This window comes from Hylaeus volcanicus, chromosome 1, assembly GCF_026283585.1.
Source record: "Hylaeus volcanicus isolate JK05 chromosome 1, UHH_iyHylVolc1.0_haploid, whole genome shotgun sequence".
NCBI classification, from domain to species: Eukaryota; Metazoa; Arthropoda; class Insecta; order Hymenoptera; family Colletidae; genus Hylaeus; species Hylaeus volcanicus.
In genome coordinates, this window is record NC_071976.1 from 19,505,066 (window position 1) to 19,526,495 (window position 21,430).

At 42.9% G+C, this 21,430-nt stretch overlaps 1 protein-coding gene across 10 annotated transcripts in view; it reads right to left on the bottom strand.

The window, feature by feature from the left end:
* LOC128880318 (synaptotagmin-7) overlaps positions 1-21,430 on the bottom strand; it is a 68,171-nt gene that overhangs the window by 27,651 nt on the left and 19,090 nt on the right. For 4 of the 10 annotated variants that reach the window (XM_054130273.1, XM_054130291.1, XM_054130282.1 and 1 more), the window contains one exon: positions 16,871-17,122. In XM_054130273.1, the coding sequence (XP_053986248.1) occupies positions 16,871-17,122 (252 nt within the window). Of the gene's footprint in view, positions 1-7,951; positions 9,885-16,870; positions 17,123-21,430 lie in introns of those variants that run through there. The other 6 variants (XM_054130339.1, XM_054130361.1, XM_054130355.1 and 3 more) reach the window with 4 other exon arrangements.

Here is a 21,430-nt window from a genome sequence, read left to right on the forward strand (position 1 = left end):
CTCTATTCGAGCTTTCGATAACCGTCGACGGTAAACGCCGGCCGCGCGACAATCGAACGGAACGTTCGCGGAAATGGTATCGCCTACGAAATCATCTCGTTCGAGGATGAAAGAATCGCTGGCCAGCGACACACCTTACCACCGAGTTTCTCGTTTACCGACCATTTTTCGGACGCCTTTCCAACCGTGGAAACTCTTTGGAATTCTGGACGCGCACCTACTTGACCCATTATTGCTCAATGTCCAGAAAACACGGACGGTTAGAACTACGTGCGATAGCTGGTACCGTAGTAAACGATGCTATATGGAGAGATGATTGGACATCGAACACCTTCTGAAACGTGGGTTGTCTCGTTTTAATGTGATTTGAGAAGAGTTATTTTTTAGTAGGAAAATAGTTAGAAAGCGTAATATTTAATAGAGTGGAATTGTAGACGTGGGAATTTGGAGAAAAGATGGTAGAAAAGATGCTGGTGTGTGGCAGAACAGATTTATACAGAACCTGATGATTAAGGCAATACCAGTGTACGATGACAGATTGGACAGGAGTAAATTGAATAGGTACTTAAGAAACCTTGAGACGAGGATCTTGTAAACAAGCCCGTAAAGGCAAAAATTCATTTTTGACTCGTACTCGGCCACCCAGAACAGAGGAATTTACGAGAACAGTAAGAATAACAAGGACATAAATTTTTGGATCTCAGCAAGTTAGCATAGTCGAGAAGAAAGACGGCATATACAAAACGGTGGCTGTACCTTCTTGTTTTTCTAGTTTTCTATCCAATCTTACTTGAAACACTGATATACTCAACTTCTGAAAGACAGAAAAAGTACACCTAAATGTTGTGTGTTTATTTTTATCGCACTAATCAGACAAGGAATTTTACTAAATATCGATTGAAATTTGTAAAATTAGATTTAGTACGACAAAGTTCAAGGGGTTGCCTAGTTAGGAGCGAAGCAATTTTCATTCACACTTTCTAAAAGCTTCAAGTCTTCGAATCCTTATCCCGAGTGAATTGTGGCGAAACTGGCAAAATTGGCAAAGTTACTGGACTTTGAACCGAATATGTACTTTCATACCACACGCGGAGCTTTAATGTCCTTTTTCTGAAAATGACATTTTTCAAGTTGGTTGGCCAGTTATCTCGAGAGCCAATGGACCGATCGACTTGAAATATTACGCACATGGAAAGTAAACGCCTCTCCGTGGTCCGAACTAAAATAAACTCGATATCTGCGAAAGTTCTTGTTTTACTGCTCGACGAAGCAATAAAGTTTACCTAAGAAATCGACTTATTTCTTCGATACGTCGTAACTTTTTCAATGTCCAAGTTTTCTTGTCCCTTTCGGTTCAGGTAATAGCCACTTTTATGCAGGATAAGAATACGTAAAACTTTCTTCGTTGGAACGACTGCAACAAGAATTATCATGACAGACGTCGACCAATTTTTTGTTCCCGTAAAATCGACTACTCAGACTCGAAAAAATTCGCATAACTCGGAAGAATATGCAGAAATGTATGCGCAAAGTTTGAAATTGACCTGTCAGATAGTTTTATGAGGAAAAACTGTCTCCTCCCAAAGTCTCCGAGCTCCAAACTAGTCAGACGCCTTAACCTCCTTTCGATGTCTGAGCATTGGGGACTGATTCTACTTAAACTTCTCAGGGACAAAGCCCTGACATGTGGGTGAGCTCTTTGCTTGAGACAAATACGCCTCGATGAAACGTAATAACGACGTTGTTATCGCGTTATTATCACTGATACTTTATTTTCCATGATTAAAAATTAGCACGATTAATCGTCCAATCAAATAAACTCCGTCAATAAATTGCTGCACGTCAGGGCTCGTTATTCGAATCAAAATTCGTCCCACAGCTCGAAACACCACCAGTGGGGGTTGAAAAGAGCAGGAGGACACGTTCCCAGGCTTGGAATTTGATTAATTTTTACCGCGAAGAGGAAACGACCAGTTTCCTATCAAATTGCAGGCGATGAAAAGAGAATGGATATATAAACGAACGCGCTCGGGTGTCTGGCGACATTAGCAAATTAGGGAAACGAATTGAAACGGGAATTGGAACACGAATGGCTCCTGTTCGCGCTTTCGCCTCATTGGACATCGTTTCATTTCTGCGAACGTTCCGAAGACGGGGTGACTTTTTTTGCCAACGCAGGAGAAAAGGAATCGTCCGATCGAACAGCTGGATTTCTCCAGCCAATAACACTTTTAAGCATGATCGCAGCATATGTGCACGAGGTATTTGAAAATTGATCATTTCGTGGATTTGTGCTGAGTCGAGCACAAATGAAGATGTTGAATAGGAAACGAAAGATGGGGGACTTTTCATCTGTTATTTGCCTGATGGAAATTGCAGCCTGAATTCCGTCATAAAATTCGATAAAATTGCAATTTCAATTATATAATGAAATTCAATAAAGATCGGAATCTCAATTGTATAATAGAATTTAATTAAAATTCCAATCTCTTTTTCCAGCTTTGTTGCGTACTTTCTTTTTTTTTTTTTGTATTCATTAGTAGAGTAGAATCATTTTACAATTTCCTAAAGGGAATCTGCCTCGAGATGAAAACGACGAATGTGCTATCATTTTATTTTCCACTGTTAATTATTGATACTGGTAATACCAGCGAGCGTGTATTTTTGGTTAGTAATTTTCGGATATAAATGGAGCGTTATACTTATGAGATTATGCCGCGATACATTTATAATTCATCCAAAACTGCTTAAAACGGAATTATCAGTGAATGAAACTCGACCGAAAACCGCGTTTAAATGCCAGATCCGGAAGGATTAAGCTATCCAGGCCGTCGACGATTCGTTCTCTCCTCAAGCTTCGTAACCACAATATGGCTGTCGCCTACATTATTCATATTATCTGTACCGTTTAAATTCAGTGTACAACGAAGTTTCCGCTCACAAGGGAACATTGCAAACTGTCAAACGCCGTTTTTAATGAAACTTTGCACAGACGCTCGCTGCTTCAATCTAATAATAAGAACTGTGCCGTGCATTGTTGCTGCTACTCTTCAATTTTAAGAGGGAAACCACTATATCGGAGCCATTTAGAATTTCCAACGTATCATCATACGCGAGTCTCTTAAATTACAAACAGAATAGTTACGGATTATTTTATTTAACAAAGACCGAAAACATGGAAAGTCACTTTTTCGAGTGCCAAGCTTTTCTTTATTCTCGCAGTCTTTTTATCGAAGTTGAATTTAATATTGCAATATTGCTTTATAGTTGTACATAAACAGGGCGTGGCGCTTATTGTTTATAGTTGTTTCACCCATTTTTAACTCGGATTTTGTGTCTTCTTTAGTACACACAGGTCATATAAAATTATTATTTCAGGATAAAGCTAGATTAGTAGTTTCTAGAGGGAAACATATACAAGTGGAAATGTGAATAGAAGGGGTGGTTTCTCCCTTAAACTATAAAACAGCAGTAACATAACACGCACATCTACCTAGCTCTCAATTAATAAATTCGTGAAAATTTCCTACCAAATATTTCCAGGTGGAAACTTTATAAATTGAACATTTGCGGAAAGTTTCATCGGAATCGGGGGTCTGAAAGTTCCAAGCGTGCTCCAGATAGTATTTGCTTATCTCTAAGACTTCATATTCGCGCCCGATTGGCGTTGACGTGAAATTCTCTCTTTCTCACTCGTCGATCATTTCGTCTGTCATTTTCAACCATGTCTCACTACTTCTAGCTCTACGTTTACAAAAACTACGTTTACGTCTACCTCTATTCTACCTCTACCTCTACGATAACGCGGCTCGTTCGCATGATACTTCTTTCTACGCAACTCGCCGCACGTCGAAGGCCAAGTTAAACTCGACTACGTCGTTTTGGGTCGACGACGATTCGATCTCTCGTCGAAGATCGATGGGTGAAGAGCTCGATCTCGGGGGGCGGGGGGCGGGGGGGGGCCCCTTCTACGTGGGGGTTTGGTGGATAGCGGTTGGACTCGAGATCGATCGAATCTCTCCGAATCTGTGACGTCAGATTCGAATCGCTTCGAACATTATTCGATACCAGAAGTTCTTGACAGGCTTGATGGGTCTTGAAAGTCTTGATGGGTTTCGAGCGCTTCGAAACTCGAATGCTTTCCGTCGAAAGGTATCGTTGACATAAATTGTGGAGGGAAAGCGGGAAAGCGTGTAAACAACTTTCTAAAGAAAATGTCGCGAACACGTTCGAGTTGCTTACTTTCGTGCGTCGATGAGCTGTGTTTTCTCGTTTATGGTGTTTTGGGTGTTTATATTGTGTTTGCGTGGATGACATGATTTTTTGGCGGGAGCATTTATGAATAATTTACAGATTTGTAAATAATGTATGTATATGTACTGTCTTCATGAGCGAGTAAACTTGAATATTTTCAAGGAATTTCGTATATTTTCCTTTGTTGTACTTTTGCCATCGATTATGATTGCCATTTATATATTTATTTATGCATCGAAATGAGAGTCAGTTCCTTCTGGTATCGAGCTATGCTCGAGGCGGTTCGAATCTTCACAATCTTGAACGTTTCGAATCTTTTTCGAGACACAGATTCGAACGCCCACCACGATACAGGGTGATTCTAGAAACTGGGACAAGCCGCCGTTCATTTCCAAGAGTAGTTTAGGCATCTTTCACTGATATAATCCTTTTGTTTTCTTCCAACGGTGCAGGTGGATGTACAGATGCACTAAACTGCATATTGCACTTGTTTCTAAAATCGAATCATACAGTTCTATTCCATCAATCGATACTTCATTTCTTTGCTCTTACGCAGTTGGTTCTCAGATCATACCAGATAATTTTATTAATCCCAAAATGGACATTTCAATTAACAATTACTATTGCTCCTCAGGTAAAAGTATACATATAAAAATTAATTTATATTCCTATGTAGATATTCATCAGAGATTTTTTATATATACTGACAACTGAAGAAGATCAAAAGAAACTATCGATGAACACGTTTTTTTTTTTATGCAGATAATAAAACTATTTGACTCGTACTGAGAATCAATTATTTACATCATTTTATGACGTGAAAGTTCAGATAGAAATAGAGAGAACGTTGCAGAGCTGTATCAAATATCCTATTTCGTGGAGAAAAAAAAGGAACTTCCCTTGCGGATCACACTGGGTCAGACGTCGTACCCAGCCTTCATAAGGCAAAATTACTCCGACGCTGTCCACATTCTACTTATTCGTGCCACACTCCCTTTAATTCTAGTTCCTTCTTTTCTCTCCGTGGTACGACTGCGAATACACTTTTATAAATTAAACAGAAACCCGAAGACCGAGTGCACTCGCGGCCTCTTCTTTCAATCGACGACACGAACTTTAAGATCAAAACTAATTGCTCGAGCACAATTGGAATGTCGAGCAAATTGGAACTGAACAATTGTAACAAGAAATGCTAAAGAAAATTATGTCATCGAGATAAAGTCCCCATTCTGGCATTCAATTTTTCTAAAACCAGGAGCAGAGCCATACATATTATAGAAAGAAGTGCAAGTGCATGCTGCACCTCCATTATTGCACTAAAAAGAAAAAAATTATGTCATCAAGATAGAGTCCCCCATTCTGAGATTCAATTTTTCCCCTCCTGTATCAGTATTCAGTATCTAGCTTGGAAACGAGGCTCAGTTTCTGGAATCACCCTCTGTTGAAGGGTGGATAAGCAAGGTCGAGAGTCTTTGCATGGGCACGGGCAATTTCTCGCGCGTTACTCGCCTCGATTGTCCGTCGCGCGAGACAAAAGCGTAACTAGAAAGCGGCAACGAAGCGATCGGCGAGCAAAGTGCGCCCCGTGAGTTGGTTGTTACCCTGCGTTCAGCGTTGCACTCGCGCGGACTACGCACAATCTACCATGAACCAGCGCCGGGGACTCGAGATTGGATCGTTTCGAATCTGTGACGTCGAACGTTTGAACATTAATCGATACCAACAGATCCTTGAAAGGGATCAAGACTTTGAAAACCTTGGTGCTTGGAGCTAAATTCCTTTCAGAAATAAAAGAGGGAGAAAGTGAAGCGAGTACTTCAATGATCGGTGGAGGATTATTCTTCTTCGTTAATTTTATTTGGGAATCCTTCGAACAAAAGAAGAAACCGATGGTGCTATATTTACGTTGTATCGATCTATAGGCTATCGAAGAATGGTTCACCTTCTTCGTTAATTTTATTTGGGAATGTTTCGAACAAAAGGAGGACCTGATGAATGTGTCTATGTTTGTGTTGCATTGATCCACTGACCATTGAAGAATGCTTCACCTTCTTCGTCAATTTTATTTGAAAACGTCGAAATTCGTTCGAAAAAAAAGAAACAACAGTGATTCGTTTGTCCTTCTCCAAGATAAATAACGCGAAAATAAACATTGTTTTATATAGCAGTCAGGAACAGACGGAACAAAGACTTGAAATATTACTTCCACGTCGATTGTCGTCGAGAGTAGCAAACGAAAAAATATAATCGAATCTGCCTCCCCGCGATTTGCGTGGTTACCGTTGGCAAATTATTTCCTGCGTGGTTGCTCGACGATAAGTCGAGAGGAGACCAATTCGTTCGTATTTTTTCGTTTGCTACCCTCAACGTTCACCCACGTGGAAATAACAACGTAGTCCTTGTTTCGACAGTACTATGATTTATCTCTCCCTTTTTTCTTTTCATTTTTTTTTTCTTTCTAACATTTCATTCCTCTTTTTTACTATTGTAGTTCGGTCGTACGCTTATACTACGATCCATTCCGAAGGTCGAGGTTCAGGGAAAAGATTGACACCACAATCTGACACACAATGCTGTCCTGAACAAAAAGAGATGAGATTGTCTTCCTCCAGAAATTAATCTTCCTCGGCACAACTTTCGAGATCTTCAGGAAGCCTTGGAAGTTTCGAATCCTTTTCAAAACACTGATTCGATCTTGAAGGGGAATCAAGACTTTCCGGGAACGAATTCCAGGCAATTTGGATGTTTACAGTCTCGAAAGTGGCGAATCGCCTTCAAAATCTTCGCTCAGTGGTCAAGGGAAAACGAAATTTTAAGATCGACCTAGACTCCCAAGACCTGAGATCGAATAATGTTCCAAGTGCGCAGTCTTGGGAGTATGGAGTCTCTTTGAAGCCCCTAATACAATCTTCGTCGAATTATGGTCGACGCAATTTGAAGTCTTGAATCCTTCTCGTATGTCACATCTGATCATTAAGACGATTCAAGATTACAAAGTCGTCACAGACTCCCAAGACTTAGTATCGAATCAAGTTCAAGATGATTCAAAGCTGGTTGAGACTTCCAAGACCTTCTAATCTCAAACTCCATAGGAAGCAATCCAAAACTTCGTAGTCGTGGAAGTGTCAGGTCCTTTGCAAGCGTTAGATTCGATCTTCGAGAAGAATCAAGGCTTCGAGGCTGATCAAGACTTCCAAGACCTTCTAAGATCGACGTATATCTAAAGCTCCGTGATCTTGAAAGTCCCGAATCCTTTGTAGTCTCTAATTTCTATAATCTTTCTCGAGACTTGGAATCAAGACCTGGTATCGAATAATGTTCGAAAAGATTGGAAGCTCGTCATCCGTGAAAGTTTCCAATTCCTTTCGGGGCACAGATTCGACAGCCTGTCGCTAACGATGATTGAACGCGATGCCTGCGCGAGATGGTTGGCGCCACGATTGGGGGGAGGCTAAGGGGGGAGGGGGCGGAAAGGATGTGCAGCAGGCATCGCGACAAGACGATTCTTGAAGGCGTAAGCCTCGAACGGAACCGAAACTCGTCCAGGATGACGAGGAAACGCGGCAGAAGCATAGACAACAGCCAAGCAATCAATTAGTGCGCGCTACGTGCCGATGCTTTCGAGCACCCTCGTTACTCGTATATCGCGTCGAATCGATTACGTGCTCGTGACCAACGACCGGGGTTAATTTACTCACAGACTCTGCGACAAGAACCGCGACAGTGCCAACTTGCTGATTCGATTATTTTTCAGGCCATCCAACATTGCAGAGGCTGCGATTTCCATATTCGATCGTTCACCGGCAACCGAACTAAAGGAGGAAGAGAATAACTTTGCCGTGCAAGGCTTCGATCGGTTGGATCTCCTTCTTTTCGGTAAACCGCGTCTCGTCGAATCGTAATCGCGATCGGTATCACGGGCTCCCAGCCACCTGATACGTGTGTGCACGACCGCTGACGACTCTCGATTCTCCTAATCGAGTGACTCCACGCTCTCGTCGCCGATCGAGCGGCTCGCGTTCTCCTTCGCCTTCGTAACTTGGTTGCGTCGTGCCCTTAACGCGTTCCTCAACGAGTCGTATCGCATGATTCGTTTCGCCCCCCTTTTGATTACGTTTCACGACTCGATGTCCCGCGATCCTTCGTCTCGCCCCGTTAAAATCCCAGGTCGTCCTCGTCGAGGCTTCGTTGTACCGTTTCCAGGGTGACTCGAACCGTTAACAAGTTCGACGCCCTCTTACGCGCACAAACAGGTAATTCACCTTTCTCTATTGTTTGCACCACCACCCCCCCCACCCGTCGCACTTTACCCTCTTCCGAAGAACGCTTCCATTGAATTATCTCCAATCGATGCGGAAACGAGCGTCGACGCCGCTCGAATCACTTCCCGACGATCCTCGATGGGGAATTTCGATCGCGTCCTCCTCTTCTCCGCTCGAGACCTTCCAACTGTCCTCGGGGATCCAGATTCGACACCCCTTGGTTTCACCCGGGCTGGTACGGGGAGAGAGGGAAAATTAATCGACGGGTCGGCCGACGAATTTGGTCGAGACTGGCGATACGGCCTTCGATGCCACTGACGAGACTCGAATTATTCGAATCGGCCGACAGGGGGTCGTTCCGGCTTGCGCGCGTTTCCGTCTTCCCTCGAGATGACAGCCCCCGAATAACCAAGGCTTCGGGGGTGGCGAAATTTCGGAACGTTCGCACCAACGCGCCACGATGGCCCGTAGATCGATTGAAAAATAACGCGACCGAAGTAATCGTCCCGAGTAAAACGATCCACCTCTATCGCGGTGTTCTCGGGGTGGGCGCGCAAGATTTACAACAAGATCTACAAACGAACAACGAGTAACAAGTAACAATTCGTTTAACGAGCCGCGAGAACAATAACTTGGCGAACTCTCGATGACTGACTCTCGATGATTGCGTCTATTTCAGCGTTCTCTGAACCGTTTCTCTCTGTTTCTCTGTGCGTCTCCTTGAGGATGATCTTTCCTCGAGCGTCAAGAGTCACCTCCGTGGCCCGTGGCTTGGATGAAACTCATCGGAAGATCTCCTCCGTCTTCTTCGTGTCCCACTCTTCTCGGTTCATTCGTCGCCTGTCACCCATGAATCGATTCGAGTTTGACCGCGAAACGATCAACCGATCGAAGGCGTTACGCGTCGTGGTAGCGAAAGCGCGTGAGCTGGCCCTCCCCCCTCGCTCTTGGACGAAATGATCCTTCGATCACTGGCGAGCGGATCCCGTCGAACAAGGGGCCCGCACGCTTACCTACGGCGAAGACGCAAAGTCCTCTTCGACAATGTCCTCTTCCTCCGAGTGGACAGAGGGACGGTTCGAGCGTCGACGGAGGATTTTTTTTTTTGACTCGTCGTCGCGATCCAGGCCGATATCGACGAGGTTGTTCGGGTACGGAAACGTTCACCCGTTTCGTTCCTCGCGCAACGACACGCGGACACAACCGTCACCGAGGACGATCACGAAGAGGTAAAGCGTAGCGCCGGTCGAACGAGAATCGCAGGTCCCGTCCAATCGAACGGACGAACCGTCAGCCAAACGCGAACTACCGCTCTCCTCTGTGGTGTGACCTACTCGCGTACTGCTCTCAGCTGCTTCCAACCCCCAGAATCCTATCGCTACCCCTGTGTCGGCCACCCCACCTATCCAGCCACGTTACCTTCTCCTCCGCCTCCTCCTTTCTCCTCTTGCCTCTGCCCTCGTTCCTACCGTTCCTACCTCTCCGTAACCCGTCGCGAAACCGTCCCGTTTCATCCCCTCGTCGCCCCGTTCGTTCCACCCCTCGCTCACCTCGCTACGATACCTTCGTACCCCTTCCTACGAGTCCTGCCACGACTAGGCATGTATGTTCCCCTCCCCTTTCGACCTCCACCTCCACCACCTCCAGTTTTAGCCTACCAACTACCACCCTTCGCCGACCGATTCTACATCGCAACCACCGTACGCCCTTGCTCGTTCCGCGCACCCCTTGCACCTCTCGATCGCCTACCATTTTCTCCTCTTCGTCATTCCCGTTTCCGTCCTCGTCCTGCCTTCTCGACCCCACTTCCGACATCCCTTTTCAACTCTCGCCGACCGTCCATCCCCTTCCTCTGGCTTCGTCTTTCTCCGTTTCTCTCTTCTCGTCTACACCCTCCTCTCTGCTCCTTCTCCTCCACCACCTCCAAACCCCCCCTGTCTCCTGCATCCTGGATCCTACTTCGTCCTATCGCGTCCCGTCCGCCGCCCCGCGGCACGCCGCTCCACTCTTCAACTCTTCATCTCGTCCAAAGTTATCGCCGCCACCTGTATCAGCTACGAGCATAGTAATCTTTTCGCCTCGCCTCGCCTCGCCGCCAACTCCTGTCCTCTTCTTTTGCCGTCCCAACCCACAGGCTGCCCGCCGGCGCCGTTCGGTGGTGATTACCGGTCGCCGTTTCGTCGGCTACCGCGCTTAGAATTTCTGCGCTTTGTTGGAGCAAGTATTCTTCGAAGCGCAGTTCCTTAAATCTAGGGTCGCGACCTCTCGCGAGGGTTGCGCCGAGACCCTCTCTCTCGGGGTCGCGGCAGTATTCGGAAATAAAGGGTTCTCCTACAGAAGCTTTGAGGAGTTTGTTTTTCAATCAAACGAGAATGCTGGAATATATTTTTTATTTGATTAGGACGAAGTGAGTTTAAGGGTACGATATGCTAAAAGCCTCTTTTGGAAAAGTCTTAGTATAATATTTTCTGTTTCTCTACTTTGGTATGGCAGAATATTTATCCGTCTGCGGAGGATGAAACGGAGTTTTTACGAAACTGATGGTAGTTATTAATTCCGTCTTACGTATAGCTGGAATGAAAAAAGTTTAAGGAGCCTTGGAGTAGGTTGAAATATTCAGGGACGTCGTCTGGTTTTTCGGTTGAAATTTCATCAAAAATTCGCTTTTTACGCCGAGGGTAGAGAGAAATTGGTAAGGATAAGCGTATTATCCTAATTCCTAGGGCCATTAGTGTCCAAGTTATCCTTCTCGGTATTCCGGAAAATGTAGTTTCGAGGAAAACGCGTTTAAAGTTCGACTGGTACCTACTTGAACCGTGCTGGTTATGCCTGCTCCCTTTATGCGCCGTACTCCTCGAAACTTCATAACTTCTACAATATATGTAATAGTACATGTGCCCTGTTATATAGGCTTCAAACTGTCGATTCGCGGAGAATACAGTTTTACGATTTTTTTCGTTATTTCCGTAGCAACATTTCGATGACATATAGTTGCTTGGATTGCAACTATAAAATTGATCGAAGCTGAAGAAAGATGTAATGGTATTGAATGAATATACAATTAACATTCAAGATTCATCCATATAAAACAAAAACCCAATCATAATTTCAATGCTAAAGATAGATTAGTGATTATGTTACAGATTGGAATAAAAATGTATACTCGCTATATTTATTAATAAAATTGGGTAAGGAATGGATTTCTTCGTAATGAATTTTTTTGTAAATTACCAGGACCATGTATCCTGAAACAGAAGAAATGGAAAATATCAATATAGAAAAAATAAAAGAAAAGTGCTAGATTGGGATGGCCACTTTAAGTCTCTGCTTGCATCGAGACATTAATTTTTATTATAACAACAGGAAATACATCAGTGACACGAGTCGCCTTGCATCGGTGCATATGTACACGATGCCTCCGAACATGTGGGACCAACTTGAGCGATCGATCGAGGACACAAAAACAATGAAAAAAGTCCATACAAACATGTGCCCTATTTTACCTTCTTCCCCAAGCAACATCCATTTTTGTGCTTCGGTAATGGCAGTTTTGCTTACCTTCCACAGGAAGTGCTCGAAATGGTCACCTTCGACCCAAATACGAGCTTGCAAATATCCTGTCATAAAGTTTCTTGATATTCGATGGGAAAGACGGAACTCGAACTTACACCTGACACTGGAGAAGCGAATGAATTTTTGTTTAAATTGTAACGTCCCTTATAATTTATCCAGAAAAATCAAACGGTTCGCTATAATTTCTAATTCACGAACGGAAGTGAACATTTCAGACTCGAGTACCTTCCACTGATTATCCAACAGCGAAGAGCTGCTCCAGATATTTTATTAGATTCGTTCAGATTTTCCCTATACGTTGGCCGGGGTATTTTAAGATCGCCGGTGGATGCTGAATAAACAAATGTTTCGAAGTGGCCACGAGAATAGAAACTCGGCGGATTTAAATCCGTGCGACGAGCAGACCAGGCAATAGGGTCTATAGAACATGTCCATCCGTCAGAAAATCGTTCAAGAATCGTCTGGCTACTCGGCTGAAATGGAACGGTGCACCGTCATGCATAAATCACGCGCGACGTACGTCTAATCGAACTTCTTCCAATAATTCATACGACGGGCTAATCAAGAAATTTACATAAGAATGACCTTTTAATCCCGCGTTAAAGAACAGAAGAAGCTATCGACCGAGGCGTACGAGCAAGTTCAGCAGAAATTATTGGGCTTGGATCAATTTGAAAGTACAATACGCGTGCGAAACTTGAGATCAACGTGTCCGAGACTTTTTGAAAAATTAATACGTCGAGTCTAAATTCGATGTCTCTAGACCGGACTACCCCCTTGATCAATCGAGTCGCCCTGTCTTGTTCCAGTTTTCCACGACTGATTTTAGACCTTCGATCATATCGTTCGCTCCATTATAATCCGCGTACGTGTTTGAAACTGACGTACACTCGGTTGTAACGATTCTGACCATAGTAATACGACGTACAAAGTATGCAAAGTTTCTGTTGATAACTTTTATTAATCGTTTCCGCACTAAACGGCTATTTACGCTAATGTGGACAATTTCGTTAAGTCGCTGTGCTATAAGATAATAAGGAGAAAACTTTTCTGAGCAATAATTTACATGTCTAACACTGTTTTATAAAGTAGCGCGCAACCTCTACGGACAGGAAGGGTAAATTGCAATAAATAGAACCAATTATAAATTACAGATCAAAACCTACACATAAGCTCAATAGTAACTATATGCAAACATCAGACAACGTTTACGTAATACACATTAACTCATCGCGCTTATATTCACGCTGTACTAAATCTCCCTACGATAAAATCTCATTAAAATTTGAGCCGTTGAAATCACAAACTTCTAGTGATTATATATTACTAATTATCTGGAGTACCCATTCAAATAAAAATTTTCCTATCCGTGGTGCGAGCGATTTACAGCCGAGGTCTGGCGTGAAAGCTAATTTGAAAGCCGGCGCAGAGAACAAAATACGAAATAAATCGTACGAGTAGATGTAGCGTTGACAGTGAGAACGGAAGTAGGGAAATTTAATCTTGACCTCGTTGCTGCCAACCAAAACACCGGTGATGCATTATGCAGTTGTGCATCTGACAGGTATATTGGAGCGATGTACGAGTAATCTATGCCGCGATCTACGAGTAATCTATGCCGGCGATGTCACCGAGCAGCCGTCTTCGGTGGTGGTGGTCGCGTGTCACTTGGGGTGTACTTACGTACTCAATTTATTTCGGTTCTGCGTGGCGTTCTCCTGCGATCTAGATGTTTCGCGTTTATGTATGTCTATTATCATCGATCGCGCAGCTTTTACGATCGTTCGTGGTCGTTGGCGCGACGTCGTGGCTCTTTTTCGACGGTTATGATCGCGGCGATAAACACGGAAGAATCAACCGTTTAGTCACGATCGTTGGCTATGGCGGTAAAGTATGAGAAATCGTGTATTCGTGGTATGAAATTTCAACCCCTTCGCGGCGTGGAATTTTATCCTCTTCGTGGCATGAAATTTCATCCATTTTGTGGCACAGGAGTTTATGTTATTCGTTTTATTTTATCCTCTTCGTGGCGCAAGATTTTATCCTTCTTAAGATCGATTCGTCGCGTGAAAAGCAATCGTAAAGTCCTCTACCATTTTCCAATCGGAAGCTTCGTCGCTTGGTTATGAGCAGTTAAAGTTGATTAATGCGAATCCTGGGAGACGCCATTTTGTATCACCGGTCAGCTGACCATGCGACTATAGAACTTCACTCTTATCTTGATAACGAAGTCTCGTATTGTAAAATGGAAAAAGACATTTTGACTCGTAATTGTACGAGGAATCGTTCTTCAAAGTAGGTCTCTCATTTTTGGCAACAATCTGTATGTATGACACTGATATGTACAGCCACTGTCACTGGATGGGTTTGGACGGTGTTAATTGGAACTTGTCGGACCAAAGTGTTGATATGATTGACACTAATGATGGGAATTACACAACCTAAGGAAATCTGCTTGGCAGCCACCATATTAAATAAAATTCCTTGTCAGAGTGCCCACTATTGTGCATACTTCCTTGTATAAAATTAGTTATTTCATTAGCGTTATTATTACCACTGCGCATATGAATATTTTTCTAGCACGATAGTCTCGGTAATAATAACAGAGACACGTACGTGTCATGACAACGTAAGAGGGGGAGATTCCCGGTTTGGTGTAGCACGTGGCGCTGGATCGGGGGAGGAAAGGCAAATGGCCAATGGGGCGCTCATCCTTCATTGTCTTTCCTTCCTTCCGGTCTGAACTGATGCTGTTCGACCGTAATCCAATATCAAAAACGAACGAACGAAGCGGATACAGTAAGACCAGGCCAGTTATAGTATGCAACGTAACAAGTGGCATCTGTTGCGTTTCGTCGATTTAAGTGCTACGAAACACTCGACTGCTTGGCACGCTTCCAATTGGCACCTTGTCGGGCATAACGGAATTTATAACGCGCTGGTATCCGACTTTTTCCTCGTTTCCGATTTTTTCCCAGCTCGTCAGTCGATCGAAAACGCTTCGAACACTAATTATCGGCCGCTGTTGGCGATAACGGCTGGTTAACACGAACGGGGAACGTTATTGGTTCCGGCGACGGTGTTGGTAATCTGCCCAATCGTATCGTCGGTACTCGCGGGAGTCATCGATCTGTGTTCACTGCCTTTTTCGCGCCATCATTGCCGATAACGACGAATCTACCGGCGCTGTATCTACATGCGTTTTATTTTTACTTCCCAAGGCACGGAAAAGGTATCGTAATCGAAACAAAAGTCGATAATATTTTTGTGGTGAAGGGACACTTACAGCTTTAAACTTTTTTTCTATCTCGAGAAATATTCTGATCTCTATTAAAATCTTTGGTCGTTGTCAGTATGCGCAACACGGACAGAAAATCTTTAATTATCAATATACGGAACAGTGGTAAGGAATCTATTGTCGTTATCAATATGCGAAGCACAAATAGCAAATTTTGAACGTCGTTAATATGGGAGGCACCTATAGAGAATTTGTGGTCGTTAGCCAGATGCAAAGCACGGATAGAGAATTTTTGGTCGTTGTCAATATGCGAGGCACGAGTAGACAATTTTGTTCGTTACCAATACGCGAGGCTAGAGATCGTTGTACAGGAGGTGGTCGAATCCAAACAAACTAATTAACGAGATCAAGAAATGGATACTAAATTAAAAATCATGAACCGTGGATTTTTAAGTCCAAGTATCCCGAAGCTATGCTACTTTCTTCTATAAGTATTACACGTACCCAAAATTCGGTGCATCGATTTTAGTGCTCCCTGTATATATCTAACCTCCGTTGAGAGAAACTTGTTCATCCAATCAGAAATGTGCAGATGCGCTTCGATTTCCGATTGGTGGAGTACAATTGGATGCATAAGCTGATTGGCAATGACTTCAGGCCATTTAAGATAGCATACACAAGTTTGGTCGAATCCAATGTAAATACAATACCCTTTCAGGGAAAGAACGGAAGTGAATTGGAGAATACCTATTCTGTTTCCCGTTTCCCCGTGGAAAGCTTGCTCGTAAATAACGCCAAATCAGGCGCCGCTTCGAGGTACGTAAAAACATCGGATGTTCCGTCGTCGGTAAAATCGTAAGCACTCCAATTTATAACCGTACGTCAATAAGAGTAAAACCTCGATGCTTTTCATACCGCGATACAGCGTTGCTTTAGAAAACTTTCAATCTGGAATGATATACGAAGCGATTGGAAAGTTCTTGGGCTCTTCGGAATCTTCTTAAAGGAGGAAAAGATTCTTCGCTAGCGGCAGCGTGCCGATCGTTATTTTTGCGAGCAATTTCACCGGACGGAACGGTTCATCGGTCGATAATAGACAACCAGCGGTAACCTACGGCCACCTTTACCGACCAATCTCGTTTTAGCGCGCGCTTACTCGTTCGTGCGCGAGGCTGCCGTACCAGGAGCGGATCCAAGTTGGAGGCAACGGGGGCTTATAAAATCTTGGGAAGATTAAGAGGAAATCGCATTGTTTAAGAAATAATTGCTTGACCGAAGTAACAATTTGGTTCCATTTCATAGTATACGAATAATTAAAGCGAACTTGACTATGTGAGCCACTGGTGATGGAAAATATTAACGAGAGAGTGTTAAATAAGTTTTGGTTTAAAAAGGAAAATCAGATCTGAAAGGAAGCAGCGCGGATATTTCCAATCCCGTAAACCTAGTGTTAAAAGCGTTCGTTCCAATTCTGATCTCCCTACGTCAGCCAATTCCAAATTGATGATAACAGGACCCAAGTAAGTTTCGCTGGAATGCTTACCCAAAAACTTTCGTGCTAATTAGAGGAGTCTTCAGATTGAGAAAGCCGTTTCTCTTCGCCGATTTCCCCTGTCGATCGACGCTAAAATTGTCCCCGTGTTCGTCCCGGTGTTCGTCGTCGTCGTCCCGTTGTTTCGACTTTTTCGCACGCAAATAGAGCCAGACAGCCAAACCAAGGGCCACCAACACCGCCAGACCTCCCACCGTTCCGAAAATTGCTGTTAAGATTACGCCCTTTCGCTCCATGTCCAACCTACAACAAAGAAACGCACGCTCAAGTAAGTGTACCCTGCAAACGTTGATTATCGCACCTGCGATCGGCTACTATCGCCCTACTACCTCCACCCCCTACAGCCTTTTCGTGACTTTCTTTAGTTTCCGTCCGTTGGCTTCTTACGGGAGTCCCCAGAGGCAAAAAAAGGGTCGAAGAAAGTCTCAGATTATTTGGGTGACAGCTTGTATACTTGTTATTACTGAGGATGTTTATGCATTTATGAGAAACGAAAGTATTAGGAAACGTGCACGAATGCAAAGATATATGAAATATTAACGATAATGTACATTTTATAGCGTTTAAAAGATAAAACATACTTTCAATTTAAACGGTCTTCGAGTTTTGTTTTTGTTTTCAAGCCGAGACTTGGAAAAGATGGATGATGCCAATTATTCGTCCAATGTAGCAAGTTCGCGGAGTTCCAGAAACAAGGTACGATAAACAGAACGAAGGCCAAGGTCTGTTTTGATACTTTTTTCGGTCTTTCATAACACGTTTTTCGTTTACGCGACCGTCCGTGATCATTTCCCATGTCAAAACAATGGTACAATTTTGATTACGAAAATATCCAGTTATACTCAACGATCCAAACAATTTCTTTGGTCCAGTTCTAAGCTGCGCAATCGCAATTTGCCTGGCCGATCGTAAGACCGTGTTCTTCGAGGGCTCGCCGATCATGAATAACCAAGAGGCAATTTCTTCCTCGAAATGCAAAATAAAATTCATGCAACGCGGGGGTTAAAAATACCCGCTTCCGTTCAATCCGTTCCACCGTTTCCCCGTGTTTCCCGCTTTGTACGCAGATAGGGGTGGTTCGTCGAGGACAAGGCGGGAATAAATAAACCGGACGATCGATTTCTTTGCGATCTCGCCTCGGATCCAACGAAAGGCGTCCGTTCCGAAAGAACGCTCCGTTGCTCTCGTTCGTCGCTTCGTCGCCTGGTTCGACTTAAGTGGCGAACGAGTTTTCGGATCGAACGAAGTCTCGAATCGAGCAGACGAACGAGCGAACGATTATCGTAACGCGGATAGGTATCGAGTTCGTCGGGTGTCGACTGCAGTTTTCTGCTGGATCGATAGCCGCCGTTTCAACTAATTTTTCACTCCACGTTCTTCATCGTTGTACGTACACTTGTCCATTTCATTGAACGATGGTAATTGAATCGAGGCTTGGAGGTCGAGTGATTAATATTTTTTTAAAGGGGCAGGAAAAAGGAATTTTTACATGATGTGCATAATTTGGTGTGAATATTCTTGGAAGAATATTATTTGTAACTGTGGGGATTTGTATCATATTTGTAAGCTGTGACTATATTATTAAATATCACTAAACAATTGTTATTCAAGCAAAATAAACATAATACTTATTCTAATTAACTGAACATTTCAAAGGTGGTATTTGACATATTTATCAGTATTGTATTTGTAGTCCATATTCAGGCTTGGATATTTTTGGTATTTCCACCGGTCTGACGAAATTTTAATTAACTTCGCGATAGGTAAGTTCCGCTCTTGTTCTCGCGGTAATTTTCGTCAATTTAGCCCCGACGATCGGCCATAAATTTACTGCGGGGTTCATGTTTGGACTGTTGCCAGGGCGTGGGAGTGCATTTACATTCTTTTCCAAAAATTCCGTTGCTTGTCACTTATACTTATAACTGCGGAGACGAATCGCGATCAAGAAAACGAACGTGTTCCCTGAATTTTTCATGCAGTCTCCTCAACATTAAGACAATCAGATGGAAGGAATTAAGATTGAATTTGTATTATTGACAGAATATTGACAAGGAAGAATATAAATGTCTTCCATGCATCTAAATATCAAATGAAAAAGGAGCTCTTTGGGAGCTATTCGTACACCGATCAATTTCCCAAAAAACTTTTCTGTGAAATTGTAGTTTCTTAACTTCTTTTTTAATAATCAATAATATTTTACATATTCTCGGAAGTCTCTAAGATAGATATAGTCCAAACAACATTTACTAGTTAATATAATTTGTGAAATTAACGAAAACATGCGAAAAGTGAGTAAAAGTATAGAAGCAACAACCATTTACAGTAGAGTTTGTAACGTAAACACATTAGTTTATTGCTCCGTGCGAATTAGAAACCATCAAATTTCCAGGAAAGTACTTTTAAACAGTTGTGCGAATACTTATTGCTTCAACATTTTTATCGATTAATTGTTTTTTTCTTGTTAATTTAGCAACTTACATAAATAGCTATTTTTTTTGTAATCTATATATTCTAGAGATTACGGAGAATATGTAGAATGTCATTGTTTATAAAAAATAAGTTAATAAATTACAATTTTACACAGTTTTTTTTGGAAATTGATCGGTGTACGAATACTTTCTACACCCACTGTAAGTAACCAAAATAAATAGAAAAACAGATAAGTCTCTTCCATGCTTCGAAAATCCATACTTAAATTAGAAATCAAATAAACAAGGAGCTTTTGGGGGCTCCTATATGAAGGTATGACGAGGAGAAGGCCTTCCTGGTTTCATGGTAGACTTGTCCGCGAATATGGTCGCATAACTTTCGGTAACCGAACGTAGCCGAACGGAACGACTCGTTTATTGGGGATCGTGGTCCCGGTACGTGGTCAATTACACAGAACTTTGCCCCGTTAGTTGATCGTTGGCAACGACGGAAACCGTTCCAAGGATTGCCTCCGTCGAGAGGCGTAAAGTGAAACAGCTAAATCGATGCATCGATAATTTATCCGATAACTGCTGTACTTCCGGAATTGCCGATGCAACCACGCAGTCTCCGGTCTAATTAAAGACGGGGGACCCCTGCCCCTTGTTCTCGTCTGATTCTGGTTCACCTTTTTCACTTGTTCGACGCGACAATCGAGATCAAACGAAGCGAGCGCAAGCTCGGTGATCCGACCAATAATCGAACATTATAATAATAATAATCGACGGCGAACCTGCCGCGAGGCTAGCGCAGCTTGACGAGGCAGTCGAACTGCGTCAAAACAGAGCCTTGGGGAGTTCATTTCAAAGAAACTGGTGTAAATTTTGATTTGATGTTTATGTGGGCGTTGAACAGTGAGAAAATATTTTTTTAGTTGTGTGATGTAAGTGGAGCTGCGCGTGATCGATTAGAGAGCCACTTTTAACAAGTTCCTTTTCGAATGAAAAATTTAAACTTGCGTTAAGATATCCAAGAATTGCTGGTCTAGACTTGAACTGCATTTAGTTTCTCCAAATACTTGAAAAGAAAGTAATACTTTGGTGGTTCTATCTAGCTAATATAGCGAGGTAATGCGTAATTGTTTAATTATTCAACGATTTCGGTCACCAAGGTTGTGTGACCCCCTTCAGGCGAAAAAAATAGACTTCTGAAGAGGATCACGCAACCTTATAACCGAAACGCGTTGAATAATTAAATAATTAGCAATTTTACGCAGTTACAATAGAAGTAATCGATTAAAGACATATTTAATTCAACGTGAACTTCAACACGACAGAATTCAATCTGCTCGATGTATTCTTCGCTGCTATGAATTTTTTAATAAACTAGTTACCCTTGAGTTACAAGAGTCTCTACACATATGTTAATTATTCCTCAAATACTAGATAGCATCTTTTCATTACTACGAATTTTCGTTAATTATAGTAAAAGGTACTCCTATAGCTAACAAGAAGGTTATCGACTTGAAAGGGAAACAAGGAATACGACTATTGGGGGAATAAAACAAATCGATCGAATAACTAAGTGTTTCCCCATGAACCGCCAATTAGAGTGACCTATTTCTTTCCATGCCAAACAGTTTCTCTCCATATTTTTCCCCTATTCCAGCAATATTCATTTAGAAACTCCCCCGAGAATTTGTCGATTACCCCGTTTCTATGAAAAGTTCTACGAATTTTATTCGAGTAAACACCATTTGCACCCCGGACGCGTTTCATGATCGATTCCGTGATGGCTAACGATCGCAGACGATTGTCCCCTTCTTTCATTGGACTCTTCGTTCGTCCAGGATCGAGGCTCTTCTGGTAAACGAAACGCTTTGTAGGCACCCGCAAGTCGGCACCATTTAAAATTCGACTCTCAGCACGAGGCGAAACGGCATTTATAATTCACCATCTACCGAGTGAAAAGCTCTGAAATTAGGTCGAGCATAGCTTTTTCTTTCCCCCTTGGATTCGGCAAGACGGCACGCGTTCCAACCGAGTATTTATGCATTTATGGGAAATCGTTTGTAAAATGCCACGACTGTTTTCCCTTGGACGCGATCCACCCCCTACGCTCTGATGCGAATTTACGCCCGGA